General features: G+C 41.7%; 1 protein-coding gene across 3 annotated transcripts; it reads right to left on the reverse strand.

The window, feature by feature from the left end:
* Positions 1-9,312: 9,312 nt before the first annotated feature.
* On the reverse strand, positions 9,313-26,685 carry cxxc5a (CXXC finger protein 5a). Of its 3 annotated transcripts, XM_010738003.3 has the most exons (4): positions 25,496-25,685; positions 25,309-25,366; positions 17,906-18,924; positions 9,313-10,413 (listed from the first exon to the last, which is right to left on the reverse strand). In XM_010738003.3, the coding sequence occupies exons 3-4, from the start codon at positions 18,698-18,700 to the stop codon at positions 10,369-10,371; spliced, it is 840 nt and encodes a 279-aa protein (XP_010736305.1). In that variant the 5' UTR covers positions 18,701-18,924; positions 25,309-25,366; positions 25,496-25,685; the 3' UTR covers positions 9,313-10,368. The 3 variants fall into 3 exon arrangements, with proteins under 3 accessions (XP_010736305.1, XP_010736306.1, XP_010736307.1); XM_010738004.3 differs by lacking the exons at positions 25,309-25,366; positions 25,496-25,685 and adding an exon at positions 26,462-26,685; XM_010738005.3 differs by having other exon boundaries at positions 9,313-10,410; positions 25,309-25,682.
* Between the last annotated feature and the right edge of the window lie 683 nt (positions 26,686-27,368).

Here is a 27,368-nt window from a genome sequence, read left to right on the forward strand (position 1 = left end):
GCCTACTCTGACCTTGTGGGCCATCGCTGTCCTACAGCCCACACCACAACCCCCACCTCACACAGAGATGTGTGTGTGTGTGTGTGTGTGTGTGTGTGTGTGTGTGTGTGTGTGAGAGAGAGAGAGAGAGAGAGAGAGAGAGAGAGAGACCCCTGCAGAGAACTATGCAGAAAGCGCAGCTTTATCTTATTGAGGCCATTTCCTATCATGCCTCTTCCGAAGCTTGCAGTGTACTGCCAGTAAACACTGCAGCAGTTAACCATCCACAGGGCCTTCTCCTGCGTCTCCCACACACACACTCACACACTCACACACACACACACACACACACACACACACACACACACACACACACAAGCTACAAAGTCTCAGACACATTCATATGTAAAAATGGACCTCTAAAATCATCTGAACAGATCAATATATTGGTTATGATCTTGAATTATTACAGAGTAGACACCTGTTTCCATGTGGTAAATAAAAGAAACTTTTTTTTTTTTTTTTTTTTTTTACAGAATAGGTCGATGCAAAGACTAATTTAAAGATGACAGCTGGTCTACCGGCTATTTTCCCAGAAAAAAGGTGGCACACTTGCCGTAATTGGCAAGCAAACATAGGCAGTGAGAGTTTGTTGATGGCAGCGTGGTTGATTTCGGAGGTGGAGGTGGAAGCAAGGAGAAGACACAGAAGATTGATAGTTTTTTTTGTCACTATTGGTCTTAATGCTGGTAATTACATTCATAAATAAGATCTGTATCAGCACCACAAAGCCGTAGGAAACTCTGCGTGTGGTTCCAATCATGGGGTGAAAAGCTGGAGTAGAGGAGGGGGGTCATTAAAGTGAAAACCAGGAGCCACATGGGAGGCAGAATTTTAAAGACTGCCCTTGTAGCAAGACCAGTCCAACAGAAGGACTAAACCTCTCTCCCTCTATCTCCATCCATCTCGCTCTCTCTCTTGCGCGCGGAGATGCAATTAATTGGGATAGAGCGTGCCAAGTGTGCAGAGATAGAGCGATCGCGATGTGCCCTCGCACATGCCGGAGGGAGGACAGTTTCGCATTCCCCAGAACAAATACAGATTTGGGGTTTTTGGTCCAGCACGTCGTGACCAAACTTCATCTCATCATTTCCACCTTGTCTCTCAGAGTTTTTCAGCAAGCACTCAACCTTCAGCTGCCCTGATGGAAAAAAAAAAAAAATCTCCACCATCCTCCTGCACTGCTGCAGTAACACCACACAAACCTTTTACAACTACCACACTCACAATCAGTTAAAAATACTGCATTAACCCAGATTTTAAACCCACTCTGAGAATGTGGAAGTGGAAACATTTGCGTTTTTTAATTTGGTTTATATCCCTCCTCCAACACACAGTTACCCAGCTGTTGATATTTCTCAAGGCCAGGATCGGAGAACTGCGGGTGGGAGTGCCAGGGGTTGGGGATGGTGTTGTGGAGTGTGAGTCATGTCATGGTACACAAAGCACGTACCATGCAAAGTGCAGGAGGGAGTGCAGCTCAGGGCCAGGGAGGCCATCGATACCAGGGAAATTGATCGTAATCAACCAAGTTACAGAGACTGAGCAGGGATTGGCCGACAACTGTCTTTCCCCTCTTCTCCTCCTACTCCCTCCTCCTCCTTCTCTTCTTTTTCCCTCGTCTTCTTCCTCCATCTTATGCTGCGTTTCCTGGTGCAGTTTTCATCCAGACAGAAGCAGAAAACTGTAAGTAAGCAATTAAAAAAAATGGATAAATAACATCAGAACATGTAGTGACAGGTGTGTGTGCACTGCTCATGCAGTCACACAAACAAGTCTTCATTCAAGTTGTTTTTTTTTTGGTTTTTTTTGCTTCATTGTTTCATTTTGTTGATTACAACTTGTGTCATATCGTCTCTGCGGACCCATAAGTCAGTTTGATTACAACAAATCAAAAAGAAACCGCACAGGAAGAAAACTCTGTTGAAAATCAGCCACATCTTCTCTGCTGTGGCTCCACTATAATTTCTCATTTGAAGACAGTGGCATACCTGGCAGTGCAGCTGCACCGTTCAAAACGCTGGCCCAATTATAGCATAACACCTAGCCTTATGGTTTCCATGGCTGCACAATGCATTTTCCCGCGGGACGCACCATGGAGAAACGAGTGTCTTATCAACCATCACCCTGGTAATAACACTCCCTCCAGCCTTTGCCGCATGTGTCAGACCTTAACGAGAACCCTGGGTGAAATCTCTCTCCCAGTCCAGCCACAGCCATTGATTTGGACTTAATCTGTTCCCACGTGTCCTCGTGGGTGTGTTTGTGTGTGTGTGTGTGTGTGTGTGTGTGTGTGTGTGTGTGTGTGAGAGAGAGAGAGAGACAGAGAGGGGGGGAGAGCAAGAAGAAAGGGTGCATGTGTTTATTTTCGTGTATGATTTAGTGCATGAGTGAATTTCAAACCTTGTGTCTTGCTCTATTTATGGTGTGTGTGTGCATGTATGTGTGTGTGCGCGTGAGTGTGTGCGTGTGTCTGCTTCATAATCGAACCACGGGTAATAAATAAATAAAGAACAAATCAGTAAACAGAAAGAGGTCTAAATACTTACATTTAATTTTTGCCTTTTAAGCTTAAACTCTATTTGCGGGGAACGTTACCCAAACTAAAAGAGACTTCAATACTCTGGAGGTTGAGAATTATTTGTTGAAATGTATTTAGTTTGAGGGCAGACACAGATTCAGTACCCCTTATAGTCCAAGGCTGGAGCAGATCTTGGCGGAGTGTCTCACTCTGCCCAAGCATACAAACAAATGATTACTAAAGCAGTTATTCAGTGATGGCCTCGTCCTTCTGCTTGCAGTGAACCTTGGTTCAGAGTTGCATCAGGTGCTTGGACCCTGGTTTGGTTAGTCTATAGCAGTGGATCATGATTTTTATAATAGAATAATATGAAGAGTTAAGTTTTGAATTAAAATACAAATTGTAATGTGTCACGGATTAACTAAGATTATGAAGTCATCACCAACTATTATCACTGATACTGATTCTGATCGCATCTGATGTTTGAATGAAGTCTAAATTGTGTTTGAGTATGAGCATGACAGGTAAAAAAAAGTACAAAATGGCTTAAAGGGCCCTCTGAGCAAGGTCACTAAGTAAATTGTGCTGATCCTCTGTAATTTCCTTTCTGATGAACATGCCCTCAGACATCCCTAAAGCACTACTGCTTATCAATAATATATTCAAATACTAAAACTGATGTTGAAGGAAGTCTGCCAGATATAACCTTTATTTCACTTCTGAATTTTTGTCATGTAAGATGATCTAATGGCCAGTTCCTTACTATTTTATGTTCAAATGTATATCACACTCTTATGTTGTGTGACAAAGCAACAACACTGACAAAATTCTTAATGGTCACTGTGGATTTAGTTATCTGTAGTATCACATTTGAATGAAAGCACAAATCTGCTTGTCACAAATTTACTAAAGTGGACAAGAAATTATGAGTAAAAAAATTGTATATATACCTATATGTGTGTGTGTGTGTGTGTGTGTGTGTGTGTGTGGTCATGCTGGTGTTAAAGAGTCTGACAGTTGTTGGAATGAAGACCCAGAGTTAAAGCTCATTCTTAAATGTGCACATTTGCACTGTTTTACGAAGCATTTTCAAGCAAACTGATGTTACTGTTGTGGTATAATGAGATCTAAAATAATTAAAACGAACTAAAAGCTATAAGTGTGTAGAGTGTTGAGTGTTTAAGGAAGCGATTGCATCAGGATTTAATTCAGTGCTGTGTGTCGATATAACAGAGGACTCATCTGCTACCTTCAGCCACTCCCGAGCAGATCATCTTGTTGATAGTGCTGCAGGCTCACTGTGAATGACACTCAACTCAACTTGTCCCTATAAAAAAAAAACATAATTAGGCTCTCTGCAAGGCCATAGCAGCCTATTACTTATAATTAATAGACAAATATAAGAACAACCTCAGGTTTCTTTTCAGTACTGTAGCCGGGCTGACCGAGCCCTCAGTAGTGAGTGACTTTAGTCTCTCAAAATAAAAGTATAACTATTAGACAAAATTCACCACTTCAGACACCGATTTATCTTCAGACACAGGGAACTTAGAAACAAAAACCTGATATGTATGTATTTAGACTGCTTTTCTCCCACCGAACTTCGCAAACTAGCTACAATGATTTCTTCAGCCATCAGCCCAGCAGACCTCATCCCAATTAGGCTGCTCAAAGAAGTTGTAGCTTTAGTTAGCACTTCTTTACAACATATGATTAATCTCAGGATATGTACCAAAGCCCTCTAAAGTAGCTGTAATTAAACCGCTTCTTAAAAACCCAATTTTTGATCCAGAGGTTTTAGCCAATTACAGACCGATTTCTAACCTTCCCTTTCTCTCTAAGATACTTGAGAAAGCTGTAGCCAATCAGTTATGTGACTTTTTCCATAAGAAGAAGTTTATCTGAGGATTCATTCAGGATGTAGAGTACATCATACCACAGAGACAGCACTAGTCAAAGTTAAAAATGACCTTCTAATGGCATCAGATAAATGACTCGTCTCTGCACTTGTCTTGTTAGAGCTGCATTTGATACTATTGACTATCACATCCTATTACAGAAACTAGAAGATCTAATTGGCATTAAGGGAACCACACTGGTTTCAGTCCTATTTATCAGATAATTTGTACATGTTAACGATGAATCCTCCATGCACACATTCTATGCACCTTATGTATGCTTCCGTTAGGCATTATTCAATCACTCCATTAACTTTCGTTGTTATGCTGATAATACCCAATTATATTTATCGATCAAGCAAGATGAAACTGTTGGTCAGTTAACTAATTCTGATGTTATACAAAACTGAAGTTCTTTTCTTGATTGTCTCCCAAACTCTTTATCTAACTTTCTCATAAAACAAATCTTTAAGGAATGCCTTTTTTCATTTACATAACAGCGCAAAAAATAAGGTGCATCCTGTCTCGGGTTGGTCCAATAAGTCCCTTAGCACTGCACAGTTGATCCAAAATGCTGCAACACTTGTATCGACAAGAACCAGGATCAGAGATCATATTTCTCCCATTTTAGCTTCTTTGCATTGGCTACCTGTAAAATCCAGAATAGAATTTTCCTTCTCCTTACCTACAAAGCTCTTCATGGTCAGGCATCATCATATCTTAAGTCACAGTACCCTTTTACCCTACTAGAACAATGCACTCCCAAAATGCAGGGTTCCTTGTGGTTCCTATAGTTTCTGAAAGTAGAATGGGAGCCAGAGCCTTCAGCTATCAAGCTCCTCTTCTGTGAAACAAACTCCCAGTTCTGATTCTGGATCCAGACACCCTCTCCACATTTAAGACTTTCCTTTTTGATAGGGCTAGCTCGGGTGAGTCCTGAACTATCCTTCGGTTATTCTGCTATAGGCCTAGACTGCTGGAGGACTTCCATGATGCAGTGCGTTTTTGTCTTCTTCTGTCACTCTCCATCAGTGCACATTCATGTCCTATATTATAGTTTTTCTGCTTTCTCTTTTCGCAGGTTCTCAGGAATCGTGGCTATGGCTGCTGCTGTGGTCCTGCTTGATGTCCACTAGTATTAGTCCAACCTGTGCATTAATCATTAACAAACAGTCTCATAGGTGATCAACATAGCAAAGCAAAAAAAATAAAAATACTGTAGTTTCTTTAGTTTCTGGCTTTCTCAAACACACCCATGCGTCTGGTCTGGTAAATGTAGTGGAAGCCGGGTACGCTTCTTTTCTTTGAACAGAGGATGCACCGATTTCAAAACATCAATACTCAACAGGAGTATTGGTGACATTGATTTCTGTGGCTCAGTGTTCCAGCTCGTGACATCATTCACACAAGTGGAGCATTCTGGGAAAGTGTAATGTCACTTCAGGTTAGTAGATTAGGCTATGTATTCAGAATGACATGAAAAATTGACCTGCTGTAATCAGAGATATTTTTTTACTTCTGAATAAATTCTGTCACATCAAGTGTTTGGATTTCACAGATTTAGTTTCTAATAGTATTATCATAATGCAACATGGACATTATTGATATATATTACTAGTGTGCATTAGTATAATGTGTTGTCTATAATCCACATAGTACCTATTTACTAGTAAATACTGCTATCTGTAATCTGTAGCATATCTTTATCTTTAATCATAGATATTGACATACTATATTATATGGCTTTTATAATAATAATAAAAATAAAAATAAAAAGTCAACTTTTATAATAATTCAGTTTTTCTTCAAAAAAGGAAATGACCAAATGAAATGGATTTCTGGCTACCTTTGCTATAATAGTTGGCATAGCAACTAGTACCACTTTTCCACTTGAAAATGCACAACTGGAATACATCTTTGAGCAATCCTGGATAAAATGGAATGATGTTGTAAACACATTTACCCAGTAGACCTATCAGTCCAAGATGAATAAAAGTAGCAGCCTATAATATACAATGGAAAATAAAACATTTAGCACAGTTACATCATATATGACCTTTGTTTTTGCTGTTGTAATTTCAACAACACTCTGAGAAATTATGAGAACCCTAATGAGGCAAATTTTTCACTTATTTTACCTCATTACACAGAAATAAATGGGATTTCCATAGAGTGCTGCATTTACTAATAACATTTCAACTCGGAAAACATTAAATTATATTAATATTTATTATGTTCTAGTCTGAGAGGTTAGTGACTTGACTTAAATTCAGTGGCCATACAGTAAAACAATGGTCACTGCTGAATAGTCAGACTGGCCTGTGTACTCACTTGGAAAGCTCGTGTTTTTCTTCCTGTTAGTCACATTGTATAAGCTACATTCCTCCCTTCACAAGGATCGGACTGCATCAGTTCCTTCTATCTCCCTGTTCGAAGAAGGTGGTGAGCGAGCTGAGAAGGGGCCAGACTGTGCAGGGGCATTTGGATGGGGGAAGGGCATGTCTGCTGGCAATGAGGGTGAGTAGATCAGTGCTGCTCAGTGTCTGTGAGGTGGTGATAAGATTCCAGGATTTTCCCAGCGTGACAGGCCTGCTCACCAAGACCTACACCCCTCTGCATGAAGACTACTACCAAAACGTGACCCCTCCTCCCAACTCCAACCCCTAGGCTGCTACACCTAAGCAGGCATGAGCCCCAGTCACCTGCAGCCACACCCAAGATTTTTTCAGGTGTAAATGTGACATAAAAGTACATGAATGAATATATATTTTACAGTTACTATACACGGGTCGTGCTGTCTCTTTCTTTCTCTCTGGCTCACTTCACTTTCTTTATCCCTGCCTCCTCAGTCCCCCCTCCCCATTCCCTCTCCCTTGGATGGCAGGTCAGGCAGTGAGCTGTGCGGGCTCAGAGGAGGTAAGGACGCCGCGGTGCACATTAATAATGAAAGGCCTCAGCCACCACCGCTTCCCCCACACCCCCATGTCCCCCCCAGGCACGCACACACTCATGCACACACTCCCCACATCGCCATGGCGATGGCACTAGCCCAGCACTGTCACCGGGGGGGAAGCTGGGAATATAGCTACACTCTCCAACCCTCCGCTCGCCAAGCTGATCACGAGCTTGTACACAAGCCCACCATACTGGGCCTTCCACTGTGGATATTCACTAATTAAAAACACTCAGCTCTACGGCTGCAGCAGAAATCTGCATCTACTTCCCCACGTGCATATGAAAGGGTGACTATGATGCTGTGAAAAGGAAGTAGAAAATGGAAATTCACTCTAGTGTCACAGACCTGAGGCATTAGAGTCAGTAATTACACTAAAGCCTATGTGAGATTGAGCACATTTTGGAAAGATTTTACAGTTTTAGTTCACATTTAAAAACTGGAGAGCAGACCTCCACCAAGATGTTTGTACAGTGACGTTTGTGGTGGCTGTTACATCTTGTTGTATGTTTAGTAACAGCATATAATTGACTTTAATTGCAATGGGTTTGTGTGTGTGACAAATTCAGTTCATTTTACCATCAACACCCGTCCACCAAGTTTCATAAAGATCGGGCTGTAATCCAGCTGACAGACAAACAAACAGCATAAGCATTTAGAAAAAAGTAGCAAAGACAGCCAAATCCAGAAACACACCTCAAGTGACATAAATGACACAACAGAAGTTGTTTCCAGTGGACGCTATAAAGTGATGCACACAGATAAGACACTCTTGTTGTCACCATGGTTTGGGACCCAGCGGCAACCTCCATGTCTCGGAAATGAAGCCAATGCATAAGTGCTAAAAACTGTAATTCCTCGAGCGGCCACTTGAGGCTGGCTACAGAACATTTCCATAAGTCCCCATATTAAAATATCCAACTTCTCAGCAGAAATAAACATGTTTACAGCCTGGTACAAAAAACAGTTTTGGTCCCTATAGCTAATTTCATTGTTCTTGACAACTGTACTGAGGCTTAATTTTCTTTAACTCACTCGTTCAAATTATATTAAAGCTAATTATATTAAAGTTACACATAATTAATAGCATGGCCACTTTGATTGACAGGCAGGTAACGGCTTATTAGAGCAACCAGGCATCATTTGGTCCGCCTTAGGTCTGCCAATGATCCACTGCTTTGCCAATATTTAGATTCAGGTAGTGGAAGAGGCATTACAGCCAACATGGCAGCGGCCAGCGCCCCATAGTTTCAGCTGAAAATGCTTGGTGCTTTGGAAACCTGTGGGTGGCATCGCTCATGCACTGTCCATACTTTATACTGTCATTGTTTGGGACTCATGAAGTTATTAGTTATTATAAGTTGGTCTGTATCTGTATTTTTTGGTGAGACAACAAGCATGTTTTTCAGTGACCCTGGAAACAGTTTCTGTGGCCATCCGTTTCTGTATTTTGTTTTTATCTCAATTTGTTTTTTTCTGAATTTGTGTGTTTCTGACAAATTACATTTGGGGGAATTTTCAAGAGGTTTCATGCATTTTGAAGAAACACTGCGACCAGAAATTGTTCTTATTCAAACATCTTTTAAATCATTTTGATTACATTTTAGCATAGCAAGGCTCCATCAGTCATTCCACTATAGGAAGATATTACATAGGCAGTGAGAGAAATATCTCAGTCAAACCAAAGACATCACGGTGATCCATACGACCACCTGATTTACTTTTAATGAGTTCTGCTTGTGTCAGAATCTTAGAGGATGTTCCTACACGAGCCAATTATAAAAGTAAAGGGAATTTTTTTCAGTTCATGGAAAATGTATACTTACAGTTTTTTTTTTTGTCAAACCAGCTGTTTTTAGAAAAAAACATGCAAATAGACAAGTAGACAAACATCAGAATTGTAAATTTTGACACGAATACATGCATTCCTTTTTATTCACAAAACCGGTCCAATTTTCTAAACGAATACAAAGATTGGTTATTTTTAAAAGCTGTAGCTACCCAGCAACATAACAAAATCATGAAAATATAACAAATAAACAAATAAAAAAATGTAATCTTGTCTCAGTGCGTTCAGTCGGGTAGACTCAGAGCAAGTGCTGTCTTTTAATGCTATTGCCCTGAGCAGTATTGGCACATGCTCAGTAGGGCCCCAGTAACATAAGGCTGCCAGTTTCACTAAAGGAAAAGTTTGGAAATGCAGAGAAGGGCTGATTGAGGAGATTACAGTAGTGCACGGCTCTGGCGAACAGCATCTTCAACCCAGTGAAGAGTCTCTGGAGATCCGCCCAATAACATGACTTTCTCAGTTTTGTTTAAATCTGAAATCCACGGCGTCACAATTTGAAACATTTTCTTTGTCTTTCAAAGACAATCACTGACCTGTCCGAAAACCGTCCTCTTTGACAAAATGAATCATAAAATAGACAAGGGTTTCAGTAACATAATGGTGAAGAATTACAATGTTTGCCATTAGCCACTAGTTTTGAAATATAGCTGTAAATTTACATTCTCTACACAAGTACTGTATCTTTCCACACATGAACAACATTAACACCAAACACAGAAATTAGTTGATTGTCCACACTCAGTCCGTCATTTCTGTTTCTGACAATGAACAGTTCCATGTTTAAGCAACAGAAAAAAACCTGCTGGAAAAAGGACAAAAGGTACCAAAATGGAAACATAGAAAAGGGAATGAAAATTGCCATAGATGCTTTTCTTTACGCTTCATTTTTGGTTCAAGGAATAAGTAGGTGCACCCATTACCCGATTGATTTTTTTTTTTTTTCTTGTTGGTGTTTTGTTGTTGTCGTTGTTGTTTTTTTTGTTTGTTTTTTTAGAATTTTATTTGTTGCTTGTTTCTTTATTAGCCAGTGTCAGTTCCGGAGACAATCCAGGAGTTGGCATTGCACTTGATGGCAGAGCTTTGGGTAGGGAGTGGAGGAGGAGGAGTCCTACTGGAACCAACGGAACGCGGCTCCTGTAGGCAGCATCACCTTCTTGGAGAAACAGACAAAGAAGTTGGGGGGGGGGGGGATAGGAAGTTGTGGTTGTTAATGAGAAGCAGCACATTTTGCAAATATAATTTCAAATCAAAGACTGAGAAGCTACAAATCCTTCACACCTTGACAGACCTCCTGCTTCTACATTCTTTGCAGTTTCTTCAATTTATGGCTGCAACTAACAATCTGTTGTTTTGAAGGTTTTTCAGTTGACTGCTTAATGTATGAACTATTTAAAGAAAGATAAATGTAATTATCAGAGCCCAGGGTGGAATCTTCAAATAGTGTTTTGTCTAACCAACATAAAGATACAAATTTGCAATATTCTACAGACAAAAGCTAAATGAATATTTAGTATTGTTATCTAACACATGATTTAAACGTGGAATAACTAATCGTTTCAACAGCTAAACTTCTGAGTAGCATGTGTGAAATCTCGACATCCTCCCCTTCTCCCCCCAGCACCACCACAGGAGCGGCTTCAGTCCTGGCTTCACACAAAACCCGATATGCCACATTTATTATTTAGCCACCACACACATTGCTCTCCCACACCAATGATTATGCCACTTTCTCTCCCTCACCCCTCTCTCACTGTGGTTATCTGTGTGTGTCTGAGTGCATCATGCAGGAGTGGCACACATGCATGCAGCTGCAGGGCTCAGCAGCGGGGCCTGCCAGTCAGGAGATAGAGAGAGCCGCTCGGGTCCCTGGAGCTGCAGCACAGCTGGCGTCCTGCAAAGTGCAACTCCATTCTGCAACACGGATTCTTCCGTTAGCCAGCTCTGTCTGCCTGGAGTGAGGCAAGAGGAGCTAGGCAAACATTTATGCACCCACACACACTCTCACACCAAGCCAATATGTATTCAAGTACAGTCACACACCTCCGCACACAGTGGCACGTTAACCGACACTCACAATACACCCCCGAAATCACACCAAACAGTGAGACTGTTAAAATAAAATTCTCATTCACGATTGATTCAGATTCACTTTTCCAGCAGCAATCGACAGCAGAAGGTTTAATAAGGAATCGTACATACTGTGACAAGACAAACAGCCAGGCAAACAATCACACATATTTGATATTTGTGTGGTCCTCTGAAGAAACTTCAAAATTCTGTCTGAATTCTAAAAAATGTGTCACCTGAACATAATAAGTAATAATTGCATCTCATTGCGCAGCAGTGAAACTAGAGTTTTTTTAAACAAAGAAGACTCCGAGGCAAACGGTCCATTAGTTCACAGAAGTTTGTTTGAAACCAAGAATACCAGCCCTAATCACTTTTCAGACCCACTTAAACCATTCCTCCACCTTGAATCAGCAGTACAGTTTTTTTTTTTGTTGCATATCTGGACGTGAGACTGAGTGACATCTCCGCAGGTTTCATTTACTTTCATTTTGAAAGTTAAATCCTGCTGACAGAAATGACATTTTGGTTGGATAAAAAAGACTTCAAACAAGGTAATTACTCTGGTGATCTCAGCCAAATATAGCCCACACTGTGCTTTATTTGTTAAATTGACTCAATCAGGAATAATCTGACATCAGACGTACCGAATAGCACCAGCGCTTTTTCACAGCCCACATATGCATGTGCCAGTTCACATCAAACTCTTATTAATCACGTCAATTTTTTTTTGTTTGGATTCAATATATGTTTCTGCTGCTGCTAATTTCTATTTTCACCTAAATTTACTAATAAAATGAAAAATGAATATTAAAAAGAACCGTAAACCTGGAGGTTAACAGCTAACATACTGCCAACATATTTTCATGGTCTGCTTGTTAAATATTGTTAGCCTGTCATCCATCTTCGTGATGACCTTTCAACAGCAGCACTCAGCTGTTAAGAAGACAGTCAGAGGACAGCAACATCTGGCGCTGCCACAGATGTCAAAAACCTGGTGAGGGATGTGCTGACCGTGACGTAATGTGTGGGAAGAAGAATAACACGTCCTTCGATTTAACTGTAAGTGCTGTTTTTCTTCATTATCAAACATGAGCAATCAATGGCAAAATGGCAGCGGTTCAGGAATAGAAAAATCCTTCCTGATTGCACAGGTTCAAACAGATGGGATCTGTGGGCGTGAAGTGGCCAATCACTGAAATCAATGGATGTGTTTTTCTCAAACAGGGCCAGCACATTTGTCTTAGCGTCGGCCCGACAATTTGTGTGCAAGCATACCACAAAAGAAATAGAAGGAAGCATCCTTTACCTTTCAGACTAACTGTTTCAGAGCACATTACATGTTGTTAGGTGTTATTGATGCAAAGAGCACCGCTCAGCATTCCGGTTATTGTTTTCACGGCTACATCAATAATTGTTATACTATATTGTGAGAATTCCCTTATGGACGCTCGCAAGGACAAAAAAGAGAAACACAAACTGACACAATGAACGCAAAGCATCTCCCACATAAAGTCAAACGACCTCCAGCAGGCGCGAACATTAAAATGTTTGTCAGGCTGAGCGTGAGGCATTCCCCCCTCAGCCTGCGCGCCCTCCATGAGTCAAATTTGATTCTTATGTAAATATATTGATACGATTTCATACATCTGGTAACCAGGGCTGGAACATTAACACGCACAATCTGATCTATTAGCTCAACACACAAATGCTACATGTAGTTAATTACACATGTCCATGTTACTGGTGTAAAAGGGGCTGCGTCTAGTGATTATAACAATAGCTGCTGATTCATTTTACACAACAAACTAATTGTTGCAGCTCTAATTTAAATGTCAGTTTTATAGACATCCAGGTATCGTTTGACCTGCACATTACAAATTCAGCTCTTACTGTGTGCACTAGAACCTGATCTCCGTCTCTCCTTGAGTTAAGAGCCTAATCCAGATGTCAGTCTACAGTACGACACCTTTCTGTCTTCCTGAGCCTCCTCCGTCCACTCCAACTTCTCCGTCTGTCTGCCCAGCAACCTGCCCACACATCCATGTGTCTCTGTGTCAGTCTGCATGTCTGTCAGTTTGCATGAGCCTCTTCTGTCCTGGCTGTCTGGTGTACGGTGTCTGGAAGGCAGGAAAGACCACACAGGAATACGCTTCTCTCCCATATCAGCGTCTGATACTGGCCCCAATGGTCGCCCTAAAGTATGTTCACGTATTAGCTGTGACTGATGATTATTTTCATGACCAAATATATTATCCTATAAGAAGACAAAGACAAAAATCAGCTCCTGTCTTGGCTATTTTCAACCCAACCCAACGGTACAGTACAGTACATCCTGAGCGTGCAGTGACATATAAGTAAAAACAAGGCACACTACAACTTCCTAACCCTGACTCTCCTTCTTTCTCTCGGTGTTGAACAACATCGCTGAGACTGACACCACTGGAGGGTATTCAGACATAGAGCAGAAAGGAACTGCCTTCCCACTTATTTCTCTCAAATGTAACATTCCCAGAATAAATCCAGACATCTTCAGCCAGTGAGCTATGAGGTGGCAAAGGCCTCAGCATGCTAACTCCCCCTCACTTGCCAATTTTACGCTCCTCTTTGAGCTGCCATGAGATTTCAATGGAAACCGTCAACACCCTTAAAATAAGCACACTGCTGGACTGCACTTGTGTACTGACGTGTGTGTGTGTGTGTGTGCGCGTGTGTGTACGCTCGCGGGCTCGTGCACGCACACACATACGAACGCAACCTTCAATGCAAATGCGGTAAAACAAAGAGACATTTCTTCCAGTGTTTTTCACTCACGTGTGCGCACGCACGCGCAGATGTGACGAAAAAGGGAGTCAAAACCGCCTGACAAACTGACTGCGAGACACATGTTAAATAAGACGTCATTCCCCTTTAGAGACTGTTACAGACACAGCAGACGGGGATGTGCCGCTCCGCCTTTGATTGGAGGGGAATGTGACACTCTGAGGCTGTTTGAGCAACAGCTGAGGCTCACTGCAGTTCACTTTGGATGATCTTCACTTCTGGCACCGGTGTTGCCCCGGTCACCCTGAATATACATTGAGAGCATTAAGGGGGGGAAGCAGCAATTTCTCTTACAGAAACCTTTAAACAGCTATTGACAATATTACATCATCTACTCATTATTGACATTTGGGATTAACTGTTGACTCTCTGCTCTCCACTTTCTCTCCTGACGCAGCACATCCTCCATGAATCTCTCCCTCTGACATTTAGCTTGTACTCATGACATCACGCTCACTGACAGTGCGGCCCAGGCTGTATTCTCTGATCTAATCACCTGCTGAACAAGAGCTGTTGACTTAATAACAAAGCCATTTGAGACAACTAGTAGACTGCTAATGGGAAATGTGTGACTGCGTGAGGACAAATAAAAAGCAGCAATTGAAAATGTTGTGCTACTGTCAGGGCTCTGCACAGCGGGGGACACGTTGATACGGTGGTACTGTGAAAAATCCTGTTTGGGACAAAGAGGTAACAGGTTGCAGACCTCTTTGGAGGTTTCCTGACTGAATGAAATGTTGCAATGCATTCATGTTTAGTTGCTTTAAGTTGCTCTTAAAATACACACTTTGCAGGGTTGAAATTGACTGCATCATGTGACAAGAAATGTCCAAAATGCGCTCTAAGGAACATGAATAAGACCGTTGGAGGAATATTACAGGGATTACCTTGTCACAAAGATTTTTTTCACACTGTGAGTTGTCAGGCAATGGTTTGATTTATGCTTTCTGTGTGGCACGAATGTTTCTTTCCTTTCCCTTGGCAGTCGAACGCCAGAAAACTTTCACCTCTTTAAAATAGACGCTGAATATTTATCATATAATGTCACATTTCATCTGTTGCGCGCCTACAGTGCACCTGTTGTTTCAGCAATTGATGAGACCCTGATCATTAATGTATTCACATCCGTTTGTATTTGATGAACGAGCAGACTTTAGTGTAGTGCATAATCCACATTTGGGCAAAATGAAACACATTAAAATTTTATGTTGACTGTGATGTACTAGTTTAAGCTATGTTTAAGAGGGGAGCTGGTTTTCCACGCTGTCTACGACACTAATGCTGATGTAATCGATAAATGTTACCACACGACAATCACAGGCATAATTAAAAACACTGATATTATCCTTTAATAACATTCATTAGTCTCATTCTGTCACACCGTGTAAACGAAGCAGAGATTAGCCTCCTCATTTATGGTGTGAAAAGAAGTGCTTGACAGACAGATTAAATAAAACGTGTGCAATCGAAGTACAATACACCAAATTACTCAGAACATCAATAATCAGACAGATATTATACTTGGAGTTTCTTTCATATGAGGTGGCCACTGGCAATATCAGCAGACCATGACGTTATGATGACCTATATCAACATCATCACTCATGAATATTCATGTGAATTCATTGGCCCCTCGGGTTTGGCAGAACTAGTGTGAACGACTGGAATGAAGTGCCACAACAGCATCAATTGCAAATCATAAATGAAATGAAAATTCTTTTCTGTTCAGACATTGTGTTGAACCACCTACATAGCAAGCTGACACATTTCACCATTTTGGTGAATCATCAACAGAAGCAAATGAAGCCTCTCATTAATTTGCAAATGAACAATAGAAGACTGAAATTCAACATGCTGACATCCAGACGCATCAATCTGATTTTCAACTTGTGAGAAAGTCAGTTTTTGTGTGTCGGATTTAGGAGGCTCTTTTTGTAGAATGTGGCAGAAGTTGAATATAATATGCACAACTATGTTTATTAGTGTATAATCAAATAAAAATAAGAATCACTGTGTTTTATGTTATATTATATGGGCCTTCTGTATCTACAGTACAGATGTGTGAAGAGAACTGGACATCTTCTTATGCAAGCTGCTCAGTGGCGCATTAAGGCAAAAAAGTTCAATTTCAGGGCATAAAATTACCCGTATCCTCCGCATTGTGTGAGCCATAGAGCGAGGACACTAGAGAATTCCACCACAGTTCCTTAATGTTTTAACTCTTTATACAAATCATGTAGGCTTTATGTATGTTTACCATTTTTTAACCATTTAAAATCTGCGATGAACAAAGTACGAATGACTGTCATGTGATGATGCGCAGACTCATCACACCAGCCTGTGCTTACGACCCGATGACAACATGATTCTGACAACGAGTAAATCAGACATGATCTTCATTGGGATGGTCTACTTAACACAAGCCAACATGTTCTCTTAATTACACAGCAAAATATGTTGTTTGTCCTTTAGGAGGACACATAAAAGCATATACACCTGTCAGCAGGATGACATTAACAGATTAATTCGTTTTATAGTGTGTATTTTATTGATTATAATTAAGGTTGGGTTAGGTTTAAGCATTAAAACGACTGGGTTTAGCTTAAGGAAACATCATCGTTTACTACTTGGTTAAAGTTAGGGGCCCTATGTTGCAATAGTTTTAGATAGAATATTAAATATAAAAAAATAAAAAAGGGGGTTATAGTATAGAAAATGGGTAGAATGGAACAACCAACAGTTCAGTCTGCAAACTAGGAGCAAAGCTGTCACCATCAGTCACCATCAGAAAGAGAGAAGTAAAGCCATTCGCAGTTTGAAGTGCAGATCCAGTTTGTGTCGATTAGACCAGAGGCCTTTCCACTGATTCTCGTTCACACTGTGTTACATATTTATCAATTTATTATGTAACGCCAAAGTGACACTATTATCCATTGATCACAAAAGTTTATTTCCTTTGAGGTGGAACATCTGCTGGAATGGATTTCATGATTGGTCATTCTGTCATCACAGCCGGGGTTAGTTAGGCCGCTGAGTGTGATGAAGATAACAGACAGGAAATTTGGAGGGGTCGTTTAGATGAGCAGGAGTGTCACCGGAGAGAAGGACAGCGGCAGCAAAAGGGGGGCATGGGGGCGGGGGGGGGGGGCACATGTGTCACACTGACACCTGGCGCTCCAGATGACATCTCTGCGGCCAGATGGAATGTGTTATGTACACACACATACACAAACATGCCCACACATTTACACACAGACATATATATTCACAATCACTGCCACTTAATGCCTTCACATCAAGTACAATTTACATTACTTCACGCACAAGCTTGCACAAGGAGGATGTCGCTTGACCGCACAAATGCTGACGGGACTACTTTCTGTATTTCAAAGAAAAGATACCATGTGTTTGTTACAATTGAAAAACTGGGTGCTTGTTATAGTACATACTTACCTGGCCTGCACATACCCACTCTTCACTACCTGTCATTTCCCTGCTTATGGAGCCATCGCTCACACCAAAAAAAAAAAACCCTGTAATATTTCCCTGACAGGCATCAGACCAAAAGATCTTTGTGCTTTGTGCGTCTGAAGCCGAAATTTCTCTACACTCTCTCTACTCTAAATTTTAAATGCCCCAAATACAAACTTGTGATTTTTATCACTTCACTTCTGCACTCAAATACTGTTAGTTTCACAGAACGTCTGTGCATTGACCGACAAAGCAATAGCACATGATAACCACCACCCTCTTACCTCCAGAGCAGCAGAGGGCTTCTTCTTCAGTTCCTCACATTTGCGAAACTTGCAGATCTGGTGGCCTGTTTTGCGATTCCGGCAGCTGCTGCATTGCTCGCAGTTAATCCGCCGTCGGCAAGGTGGGCACATGCCACAACGTTTTCGTTTCTTTTTACCGGAGTTGATAGCAGAGGCCAGCTCGCTTTGTGCCGGGTACTCGGCCAGGCCGGCCATGTGTAGCGCGCTGTCCGCCAGAAACACTCCAGCCGGTGTCATAATGAAAAGCCCCGGGTTGAAGGGAAAACCACCCCCTACTCCATATGGGAAGTCAACGGGACCACCTAAGGTGTCCGTGACAGACGTACCCTCCAAGTCGCTAGCCCCTGAGCCTGCGTCTCCACCACCAACTCCCACTCCCATGCCCCCAGGCAGGAGCATGTGCTCCATACCAGCCCGCTTTAACAGTGCTGCTGCCTGGGCAAAGTGTAGCAGGCCATTCTGTCCCTCCAGAGCCTGTTCTAGGGTCCGGTCCAACTTGGATGCTGTCAGTGCTGAGACAGTGGGCTGGGGCTGCGGGGGTGGCTGAGGCTTGGCCGATTGGCTCTTAGGCTCATTGTTGTTCCTGTGTCCATTGGTGGTACCAGAGGAGACTGCTGTATACTGGGAGAGGGTACGGGAGTTCTTAAGGCTCTTACTGAGGGGCTCGCTGATGATGCCACTGCGGTTCCTGCGCTCTACAACAGGAGAGTCCTGTTTGCAGCTACTCCGCTCCTGGTCCTCTGTCCGGCCCCCATCCGACAGCCCGCTAGACATGGTCCAGAGCGTACGTGCCTGGGTCGGGGGTGAGGGTGGAAAGGGGGCAGGGGTGAGCGAGGAGGGGGAGCAAAGACCTTTTCTGGGTTCGTCCTGTGCTCCGGTGAGAGTAGTGCCTCACCAAATTGAACCAGTCAGCCGGCCGACAACAGGCAGGCCCCGGAGCCTTCTGCCCGCACTACAGCTCAGCCCTCATCCAAGTTGTTCTATGGGCCATCTGGAAACTTTACACAGGGAGAGAAGAGAGGTAAATTACTGATCAATGACCACTTCACTAAAACACTGAAGCATTGAAGAGAGACATTTTCTAGTTAAATTGGGGTCAACTTGGGCAAATGCAAAAAAAAAAAAAAAAGAAGAAGAAAAAATAGTAAAACATAGTATCTTCAGCCTGCAAAGATTTTCTGGCCTCTTGTTATCAGAAACAGCACTGGCATATCATCACCTTTGGAGTTGATCTGGCAGACAGTTATGAAGCAACGTTATGATTCATTTTGAGGACTGTTTCTGGCCACCAGGCTAACCTAAATCTAGCATTCACTCTCTTTTAGCTCTGTTTGGTCTCTACCAACTAAATGCTCCACTCTGTTCGTTCCCCACTAATGGCGTTTGGTGCTAACAGGCAGTGTACGGTGGATTTTTAGACCTTTTCCGCTGAAAAGAGCTGCCTTGTGTAGCCACAAAAACAACTCTATGTGAGTGTGAGTGATAAGAGTGAGCCAAAAAAGAGTGAAGCTGCTGCCTGGACAGCTGAACAATGAGGCCAAATTCACTAGAAAGCTGCATAAGGCTGACATGACCTGTATATTCAGGTGACAGTATTCCGGAGGTTCATCACTACAAATGACCCCTTTCACATTGTTACATTGTTTTCATGGGAAGCTTTAAAGATATTAAGTAACTTACAGCCCACGATCAGAATTTCGAAATCATCAAATCCACGATTCCATGCTTTTAAATTAAGTTTGTCAAAATCATGCACACAATTAAGTTAAATAATCTTTAATACCTATAGTAAGATATTCAATTAAAATTACAACAGAGACAACTGAAAATCTTAATAGTCCCTTTAATTAAAAAAAATATTAGTATTACGAATATTCCCAAGACAAAATACTCTGCAGCTAACTCCAACTACAGATATATGCACATCTCTTGCACAACAGTGTAATTTTGTGAGATTTATTTTCATGAACATACACATTTAGTGTTGCTGTAATTGGAGATGCAGCCACTCATACATAAATAAAAGTCACCGTCCTGATCTGTTACCTTATTACCTGCATGGAAATGGTGACCAGGTGAACACTTCTCAGCTCTCTTTGACCTACCAATCTGTGTCGGTTTGTGATTATTTCTATATTTTTAAATGGAGTTTGTTGAACCAAAGTTATTTAGCTAATAGGGTTAATATAAAAATTGGCTGCAGTTGAGTCATTTATTGACTAACAGTTACATCCCCATTGTTCTGAATGTATAACCTCTGATCTCTCTGAATGTAGGCCAAAAGCCCAGAAACAGAACAAAGGAAGTTGATTTTCTTTTATTAACTTTTGATTGCTATAATTTGACATTGTCAATCAGCTATTTGTCCAGACAGTATTGTCTATGAAGTAGTTTGAAGGACCAAACCTGTAGAGACATATATCAAACAGAGTGGTGTGGCTTATGAAGAGGGTTCACTAGGCTAGTAATGGGAGACTCCCCACTGGACAGAGATGCATGCACCCACCGGCTTTTCGCATAAGATTCCTGTGACTGCTCATCCATGAAAAGAAAAACTATGCTGTTATTCTCCTGACCTGTCCATGTTCACAAACAAGCCTACCACCTCCCACAGAAAAGCTGAGGAAATGGCCGGGCCAGGCCTTATAAGGGAAACAAAGGGAAAGGGAGGGAAAGAGGATGGAGGGGGGTGTCTGTGCAGTGTGTGGAAATTGGAAGGCCAGAATTAGTGGGAGGTAAAGCTTCAAAGGCAAGAGCACAGCCCCCACATTCTCACCAGCTCAGGGGGATGTGGCGCCAGCGAACCAGAGCCAGCTCTGCAGCCCCTCAGCCCTATAGTTTCAGTTTCTCCTACTACAGCACAGACCTGGGTCCGGTTTCCCAAAAGCTACTCAAACTAACTGGATTTTTGCTTAGTTGTGGTTGAATGCTTAACAGCACTGCAGATCATCAGAGTAATACATGGGGATTTTTGTAGCCTTAAGGGGCACTGGACCTGAAAAAAAATCTGTTTTGAGTGGTCAGTTATGAATACATGTTGTTCGAGTTATTTGTGAGATTTGAATGTCAGTGTGTCTAATTAGCTGTACTGCAGCTGCACGTTTACAAAAGTATAATCTACTTGTACAACAACACTATGTGTTGATCTTGTCCCGCTCTGATTCAACTGCTTCATCAACGCTCTACAGGGCATGAGCTAAAAAGCTCGAGCATTGCACATAATTAACGAACTGGCGTATTATCAATAGCTAAAATAAATGAGTTCTCAAGTCGTCTACAAAGTGGCAAAGTTGGCAATCAGTGCTAATGAAAACAGTTTCAGAAATATCACTGATCGTCTGCAACATAATAATTCACAGCCAGGAAAAGATTATCTCAGCAGCCCGACTACAGCTGACCCGCTCACAAAAACGATGAGGCTGAATTACACGTCAGATTTTTTTTAAAAGCCGCAAAGTGTCGATGATTTTCAATGTATTTATGTGAAACAATACTTTTCATGCTGCGCCAATACCTACTGCTTCCTGTTGTATCAGTAAAATATTAATAATTTGACAAATTAGTGTGATTTTAGGAAAACACATTACATATGTATTATAGGTGAACAATGTGACAAGCATGTGACTCTGAATACAAATGCTTTTCAGGGTTAAAGTATTTGATAACCAACAGCTATCTTATGATTTGTACAAATAACTACCGTAAGATGAGATTTATGTGTTTCATAACCTTTGAAATGAGGACATTTCATCTGAAGAGAGGGAAGAATGGAAGACCAGATTTATTTTTGTGATAATTGATTGTATAGATTACTTTATTTTGCTCAGGTTTAGTGTGCTGATTATTATAACTAATAATAAGTATTTGTATTTTATTTCTTAATTCAGAACAGGAACTATATTTTATGGTACACCTTGCCTATAATTTGTTTATATTGGCCAAGTGATAAGAAATAAAACCTTGACGTTATGTGTCACATTGTTGGTCAGTGTTCAGTTGTCCTACAACTAAAGCAGACATTAAAGTATTAATGTTATATGTGCATATCGCTGTGCGCTTGCCTGTACCTAATTTAACCTAGTTAAGTCAAGTCAAGAGTTAATGCTAAGAGGAACCAGCGCTATAATACTTGTATGCAGACGGTGATTGTTTTTCATACTCCACATGACCTTACCAAAGAAAATAGACCAAACTAGTCTGCGTTTGTGTTTTATATGTTAACAGGTTGCAGCCAAAACTTTAGCGTACCATTTTGTGTAGCAAATGAAAGCAGAGGCACCTATTTCAGCCTCACACTCGCCCTCCTCTGCCTATCAGTCACACTCTTTCCATCATCATCAACCCTGACCGTGGTGTATAGTCTTTGGCTTATCACCAACTTCCAGCGTCATGGCTCTTCACCCATCCCTTCACCACATCATTTACAAAAGAGGTTTATGCCCTCATGTGAACCGTCTCCTAAAACCACAACTGCCTCTGTGCTGAGAGTCGGTGCCGTACTGCTGAGAGCAGATATTTGGTGTTGTTTTGTCCTTAAAGCATGTTTACTCAATTTCCTGTGATGTTACAGACTTAATGCTACAGCTCCCGCCTCAGGTCTCTGTGAACTGGCCTGACAGGAGCGCTATAATTACTACTTACATATTAAAGCCTATGAGAGACACATTCTTGCACCTCAAGCTGCGTCAGCACAAAAATAGGTATAAATATCAGCTATCCTTCTACTCAGTCCTTCTTGTTCTTTGTTAATCTATCCGCGCACAACATGCTGCACAGGATTAGCCGACGGAGATAGAGATCTGGATATAAATGATCCAAATGATCAATACCGTCCAAGAAGTACATGTTTCTCAGATCAACCAATGAGCTCCCAGCCGTGAACCCGCAACTGGAGCTTCCACAAAAATAATTGGCGGGTTTCTTGTTTGAGTAAATTCAGAAGTGCATTGGGGACAGCAGCTATGTATTGGTGTGACTAAGTGAACTGTTTCTTTGACGGCTGATCTGAATCTGTTTGATGATTTCACACTTACACCATAATCAGAGTATTGGACAATTACTCGAGTTTTAACTGTCAATTAATTGCTCAGCGTAGCCAACAAAATATTGACTGAGCCTGAGGAGGTATAACACAACGCTGATGTGATTCTAAATATTGCTGTTCACACGGTACACTTAGTGGAAAAGTGATGTTTGTCACTTTGTGGACACTTTGTCGACGACAGCTGATCTGCCGAACGCACGCACAACGTTTGATGTGACAGAACATACGAGCATTCATTTCATCTCATCATCTGACAACTTTATAATTGATCTGGGTTAAATGCCGTATAGCTGCTGTGTCAGTGAGCATGTAGAACACATTTTGCAGCAAACATTAAAACATTAAACTTCACACACACTGTCGAGACTATGAAATGTTTTTTTATTTATTTATTTATTTGATCTAGATATTCCGGCTCTACAGAGTAACGTATTGATCCTCTCAGAGAAATTCAGTTTTTGCTTCTTGACCATGAGGTCTGAAAAGAGTTTACACACTGGCCTGCGTCAGTGTTTGTGTGTGTGTGTGTGTGTGTGTGTGTGTGTGTGTGTGTGCTTGTTTGTTAATAGCGAATCATCTGCATGAAACTTGCAGCTCAGTATCAATGACTTGACAGACAGATGAGAATATCAATATCACTGTCTCTGTGTGTGTGTGTGTGTGTGTGCTAAATATGAAACTACAGCCAGGAGACATAAGCTTATCTTAGCATTAGTATAAAGACTGAAAAGAGTGGAAGCTATCAGCCTGTGCCTCTCTACCAACAGCTCTGAAGCTCATTCATTCATTTAGATCGGGCCCGTGAAGTGTGTGTGTGTGTGTGTGTGTGTGTGTGTGTGTGTGTGTCTTACTCTTTCAGTGAGAGTTCTTGGATTATTTTAACAAACACACACACACACACACACACTGCTCTGCTGTTTAAATCACACATCAAGTGTCACGTGCCTTCAGGCAACTCTTCAATAAGTTTCCTTCGCTGACGTCACTGCATGCGCAGGTCCCAGGTAATCCGAGTCAGCTCTTTAACAGTGGCGGTAAAAAAAATAAAAATAAATAAATTATATATATATATTATATATATATATCTATATATATATATATATATATATATATAATATATATATGTTGTGTTTGATTTCCGGTAGGGTTTGATCAGCCGTGAAGTTTGGAGCAGCTGCAGAGATGCGAGAACACTTAATGCATTAGAGTCCAGCCGATGCACCACCACCACCACCACCATCACCACCACGACCAGCACCCCCACCCATCCCCTATTTGCGGACTCTGTACTCGTCTACGGTGAGCAGCTTCACATTGTCTATTCCTCCCACCTCCTGTCGACTGACGCACAAAACGCAGAGGGGACTCAAACAGTCTGGTGACAAGAATCCCACGGAAGGCTCCGTCCAAACGTGCGTCTGCGTCTTTTTTTTCTCTCCCTCTCTCTCTCTTCCGTGCGCACACACACAAAAAAAAAGTTCGGAGAAAAACAACCGCGTTCATTCTGAGAGCGCGAATGATTATTGGCAAACATATGGAGCGTTTGGAGCTGCGGACACAGTGTGTGTGCAATGCGCGCATGTGTGTGTGTGTGCGTGTGTGTGTGTGAATCTCCCGGTGTGAGAGCTGGTGTACCTGCAACTTTCTCGTGATGGCAGAAAAACAAGTGAGGAATAAAGAAACGATCCTCGCTCCGCTGCGCGGTGATTTATTTTAGTTTGCGCTCGAGGATTCAATCAAAGTTTTTGAGCGAACGATCCGCTCCGGTGCGCGCTCATCCTTTTCATAACTGAAAGAGTCAAGTTAGTGCGCATCATTAACAGCTGATCCACAACAAACCGATCCGGATCAGCCCCCGACGGAGACTTCTCTAACACACACACACACACACACACAGAGAGAGATAGAGAAAGGTGACGATTGTTGTTGGAGAAAAAATAAAAACTCCCTTCAGCACCATCACACACCAATCACGGGTTAGCTAATCGAACCTTTTGTTATTGTTTTTTGAGTATCAGCAGATCAGAAGAGCTCTTTTGTCTCGGCTCAGTGATCTGTGAGCTCGGTGGTCTATCTGCGGAACCAGCATATGGTCTGCAGTCGCACATTTGAGGATATTAGAGAAGAGCCCCGGCTCCCCCCTCGCTACAACTTGATCCTATAAGAGGATGACATCCCAACTTTTCAGCAGACTTCTACAAAGTATGACCCCCCCCCCCACAACACACACACACACACACACACGCACATCATCACCCCCACCCACCCCACCACCTCCTCCCTCCCCTTCCATGTATCTGCATATTTGCAAACACGGGCCCATTTTATTCGCACCTACCAAAGCAGATCCGAGCAGAGGGGAGGGCTCCCACAGTCCGAACGGTCCGTCTCTCAGCCTGCCGTGCAGAATGGTGACCAAAAAAAAAAGGGCAGGGGGGGGGAAAAAAGCTTATTCTCCGAGAACACAGTCCTACTGAGTGTCTGCCTGTTAGTGACAAATGTGAAAAGAAAAAAAAAATATTCACCGGCAGTTCTTTTGGGGAAAAAGCGTACTTTCTCTGAGGCTGAACGCGTGGGTTCCCCCAGCTTTCTCGGTCCTTGCAATTCCACCTCTACATCCCCGCTTGCAGAGAGGAACATGCAAACACATTTCATAGATTTTTGGAGCTTCGCGGAAAAACCGAACTGGACTTCTTGTGCGGCGCGCGCGCTTTCAGCTCAGGCAATAATGAAGCGCGAGAGGGCCGAGAGGGTTCACGGTGTCCAAGGTGCATGATGGGAGAAGAGCTGTTTGTGGACTCAATGAAAAATCTGTCTGCGATGATGCTGGAGCTGACTCCAGAAGCATATATGTAACAACTATAAATATGCCTCAGTATTATATATTATATAGCTGGTCCGAGTCCAGAAGTGATTAAAAACATTGTTTATACATTGTATAATTATCTATATATCCACATATATAGGGCTCAATATAGAGCTATATTTTATGGATGATCAGACTCCAAAGGTACATATATAACAACTATAAATATGCCTCAAGATCATGTATTATATAGATGATCAGAGTCCATAAGTGATTCAAAATTCAAAACAGTCTTTGTATAAACATTATCTATGCAATGTTTATGAAAACATTGTATATACATCGTATAAACATGATAAACTAAACATTATCTATATACCCAATATATACTCCTCAATATATAGATATAGATATATAGATAATCAGAGTCCATAAGTGATTCAAAACATTCTTTGTATAAACATTAATTATACAATATAATATCAATATATCATAGATCATAATATATGATCCAGAAAAGTGATTTAAAAAAGAAATAAATATATACATGAACTCATTCACCCATCAGTCTATTGTGGAGAACAGAGGTTATGAACTATATACAAGGCCGACTGAAAGCAGTCTCATCCCCGGCTGCTCCTCCTCTCCCTCAGCCCGAGAGTCCACTCCACCTCTTTCGACTGACCTGTCTGCTGGCAGGCGGCCAACCCAAGTGTGTGGAAATGACACCGCCAGGGCGGCAGAGATTTTCCTTCATTTCTCTCCTTCCCGATCGCAGACTGGCTGACATTGGCTAGAAAGTGGAGCAGCTCGTCAGGGACAATCAATGCGAATCGATCGAGCTGTGCGGTTGAGGCTCCAGAGCTGGAAAATATCGCGGCAGCTGAAGAGAGGGAGAGAGAGAGAGAGAGTGTGAGAGAGACAGAAAGAGGAGGGGGTGATCAACCAACTCTGTCAGTAGCCAGCCAACCTCCCTACAAACAAATATGCTCTGGCTCTCATAAAAATGACACTCACTTAGTAAATACTAAAGTTAAAATCCACCCAAATGTGTGATTACGCACGGGATTTCTGTTCCAAACGGCAAAGAGATCCACCCAAACACGTTCATATATTTGACTCAGTCACATAAATGACTTCTAACAAATTTAAAATAAATCAGCTAGTGGACATAAGGCTGGAGCACCCACGTGTTTTTGCAGTTGTCATGAATACTGGAAAGTCGTGAAATTTCACCATTTTCTTAAAGCTGGAAAAAAGCTGGTTGGAATATCTCACATGAGGTTAATGACTGTACTCTTCCTGAATAATTAAGCATAGCACTATTAAAGATAAAATTCAGTACAACACATCATCTATAATCATGATTTTCAAGTTATTATGCATTGTGGATTATCTTTATTTGGCAAAATACTTCAAATTCCTCCTGAAATATTGAGAAAGCATCCTTTTTCTGCCCCAAAATGTAAGAAAATGTCTTCAGAGGACAGTTATTTTCAACACCAAGGAATAATGTTCTGTAACTTTCATCCCATCAGTCAGTATGGAAGAGTGGGTGCGTCCATTGAAATCACAAGTGTCTCATTATGGAG

This window comes from Larimichthys crocea, chromosome XXII (assembly GCF_000972845.2).
Source record: "Larimichthys crocea isolate SSNF chromosome XXII, L_crocea_2.0, whole genome shotgun sequence".
Taxonomy (NCBI): domain Eukaryota; kingdom Metazoa; phylum Chordata; class Actinopteri; family Sciaenidae; genus Larimichthys; species Larimichthys crocea.

Coding starts and splice junctions, on each gene's coding strand:
- cxxc5a (XM_010738004.3), bottom strand. CDS start 18,700: ATGTCTAGCGGGCTGTCGGATGGGGGCCGGACAGAGGACCAGGAGCGG. Junction 10,414..17,905: donor AGCCCTCTGCTGCTCTGGAG/GTAAGAGGGTGG, acceptor TGTTTCTCCAAG/AAGGTGATGCTGCCTACAGG.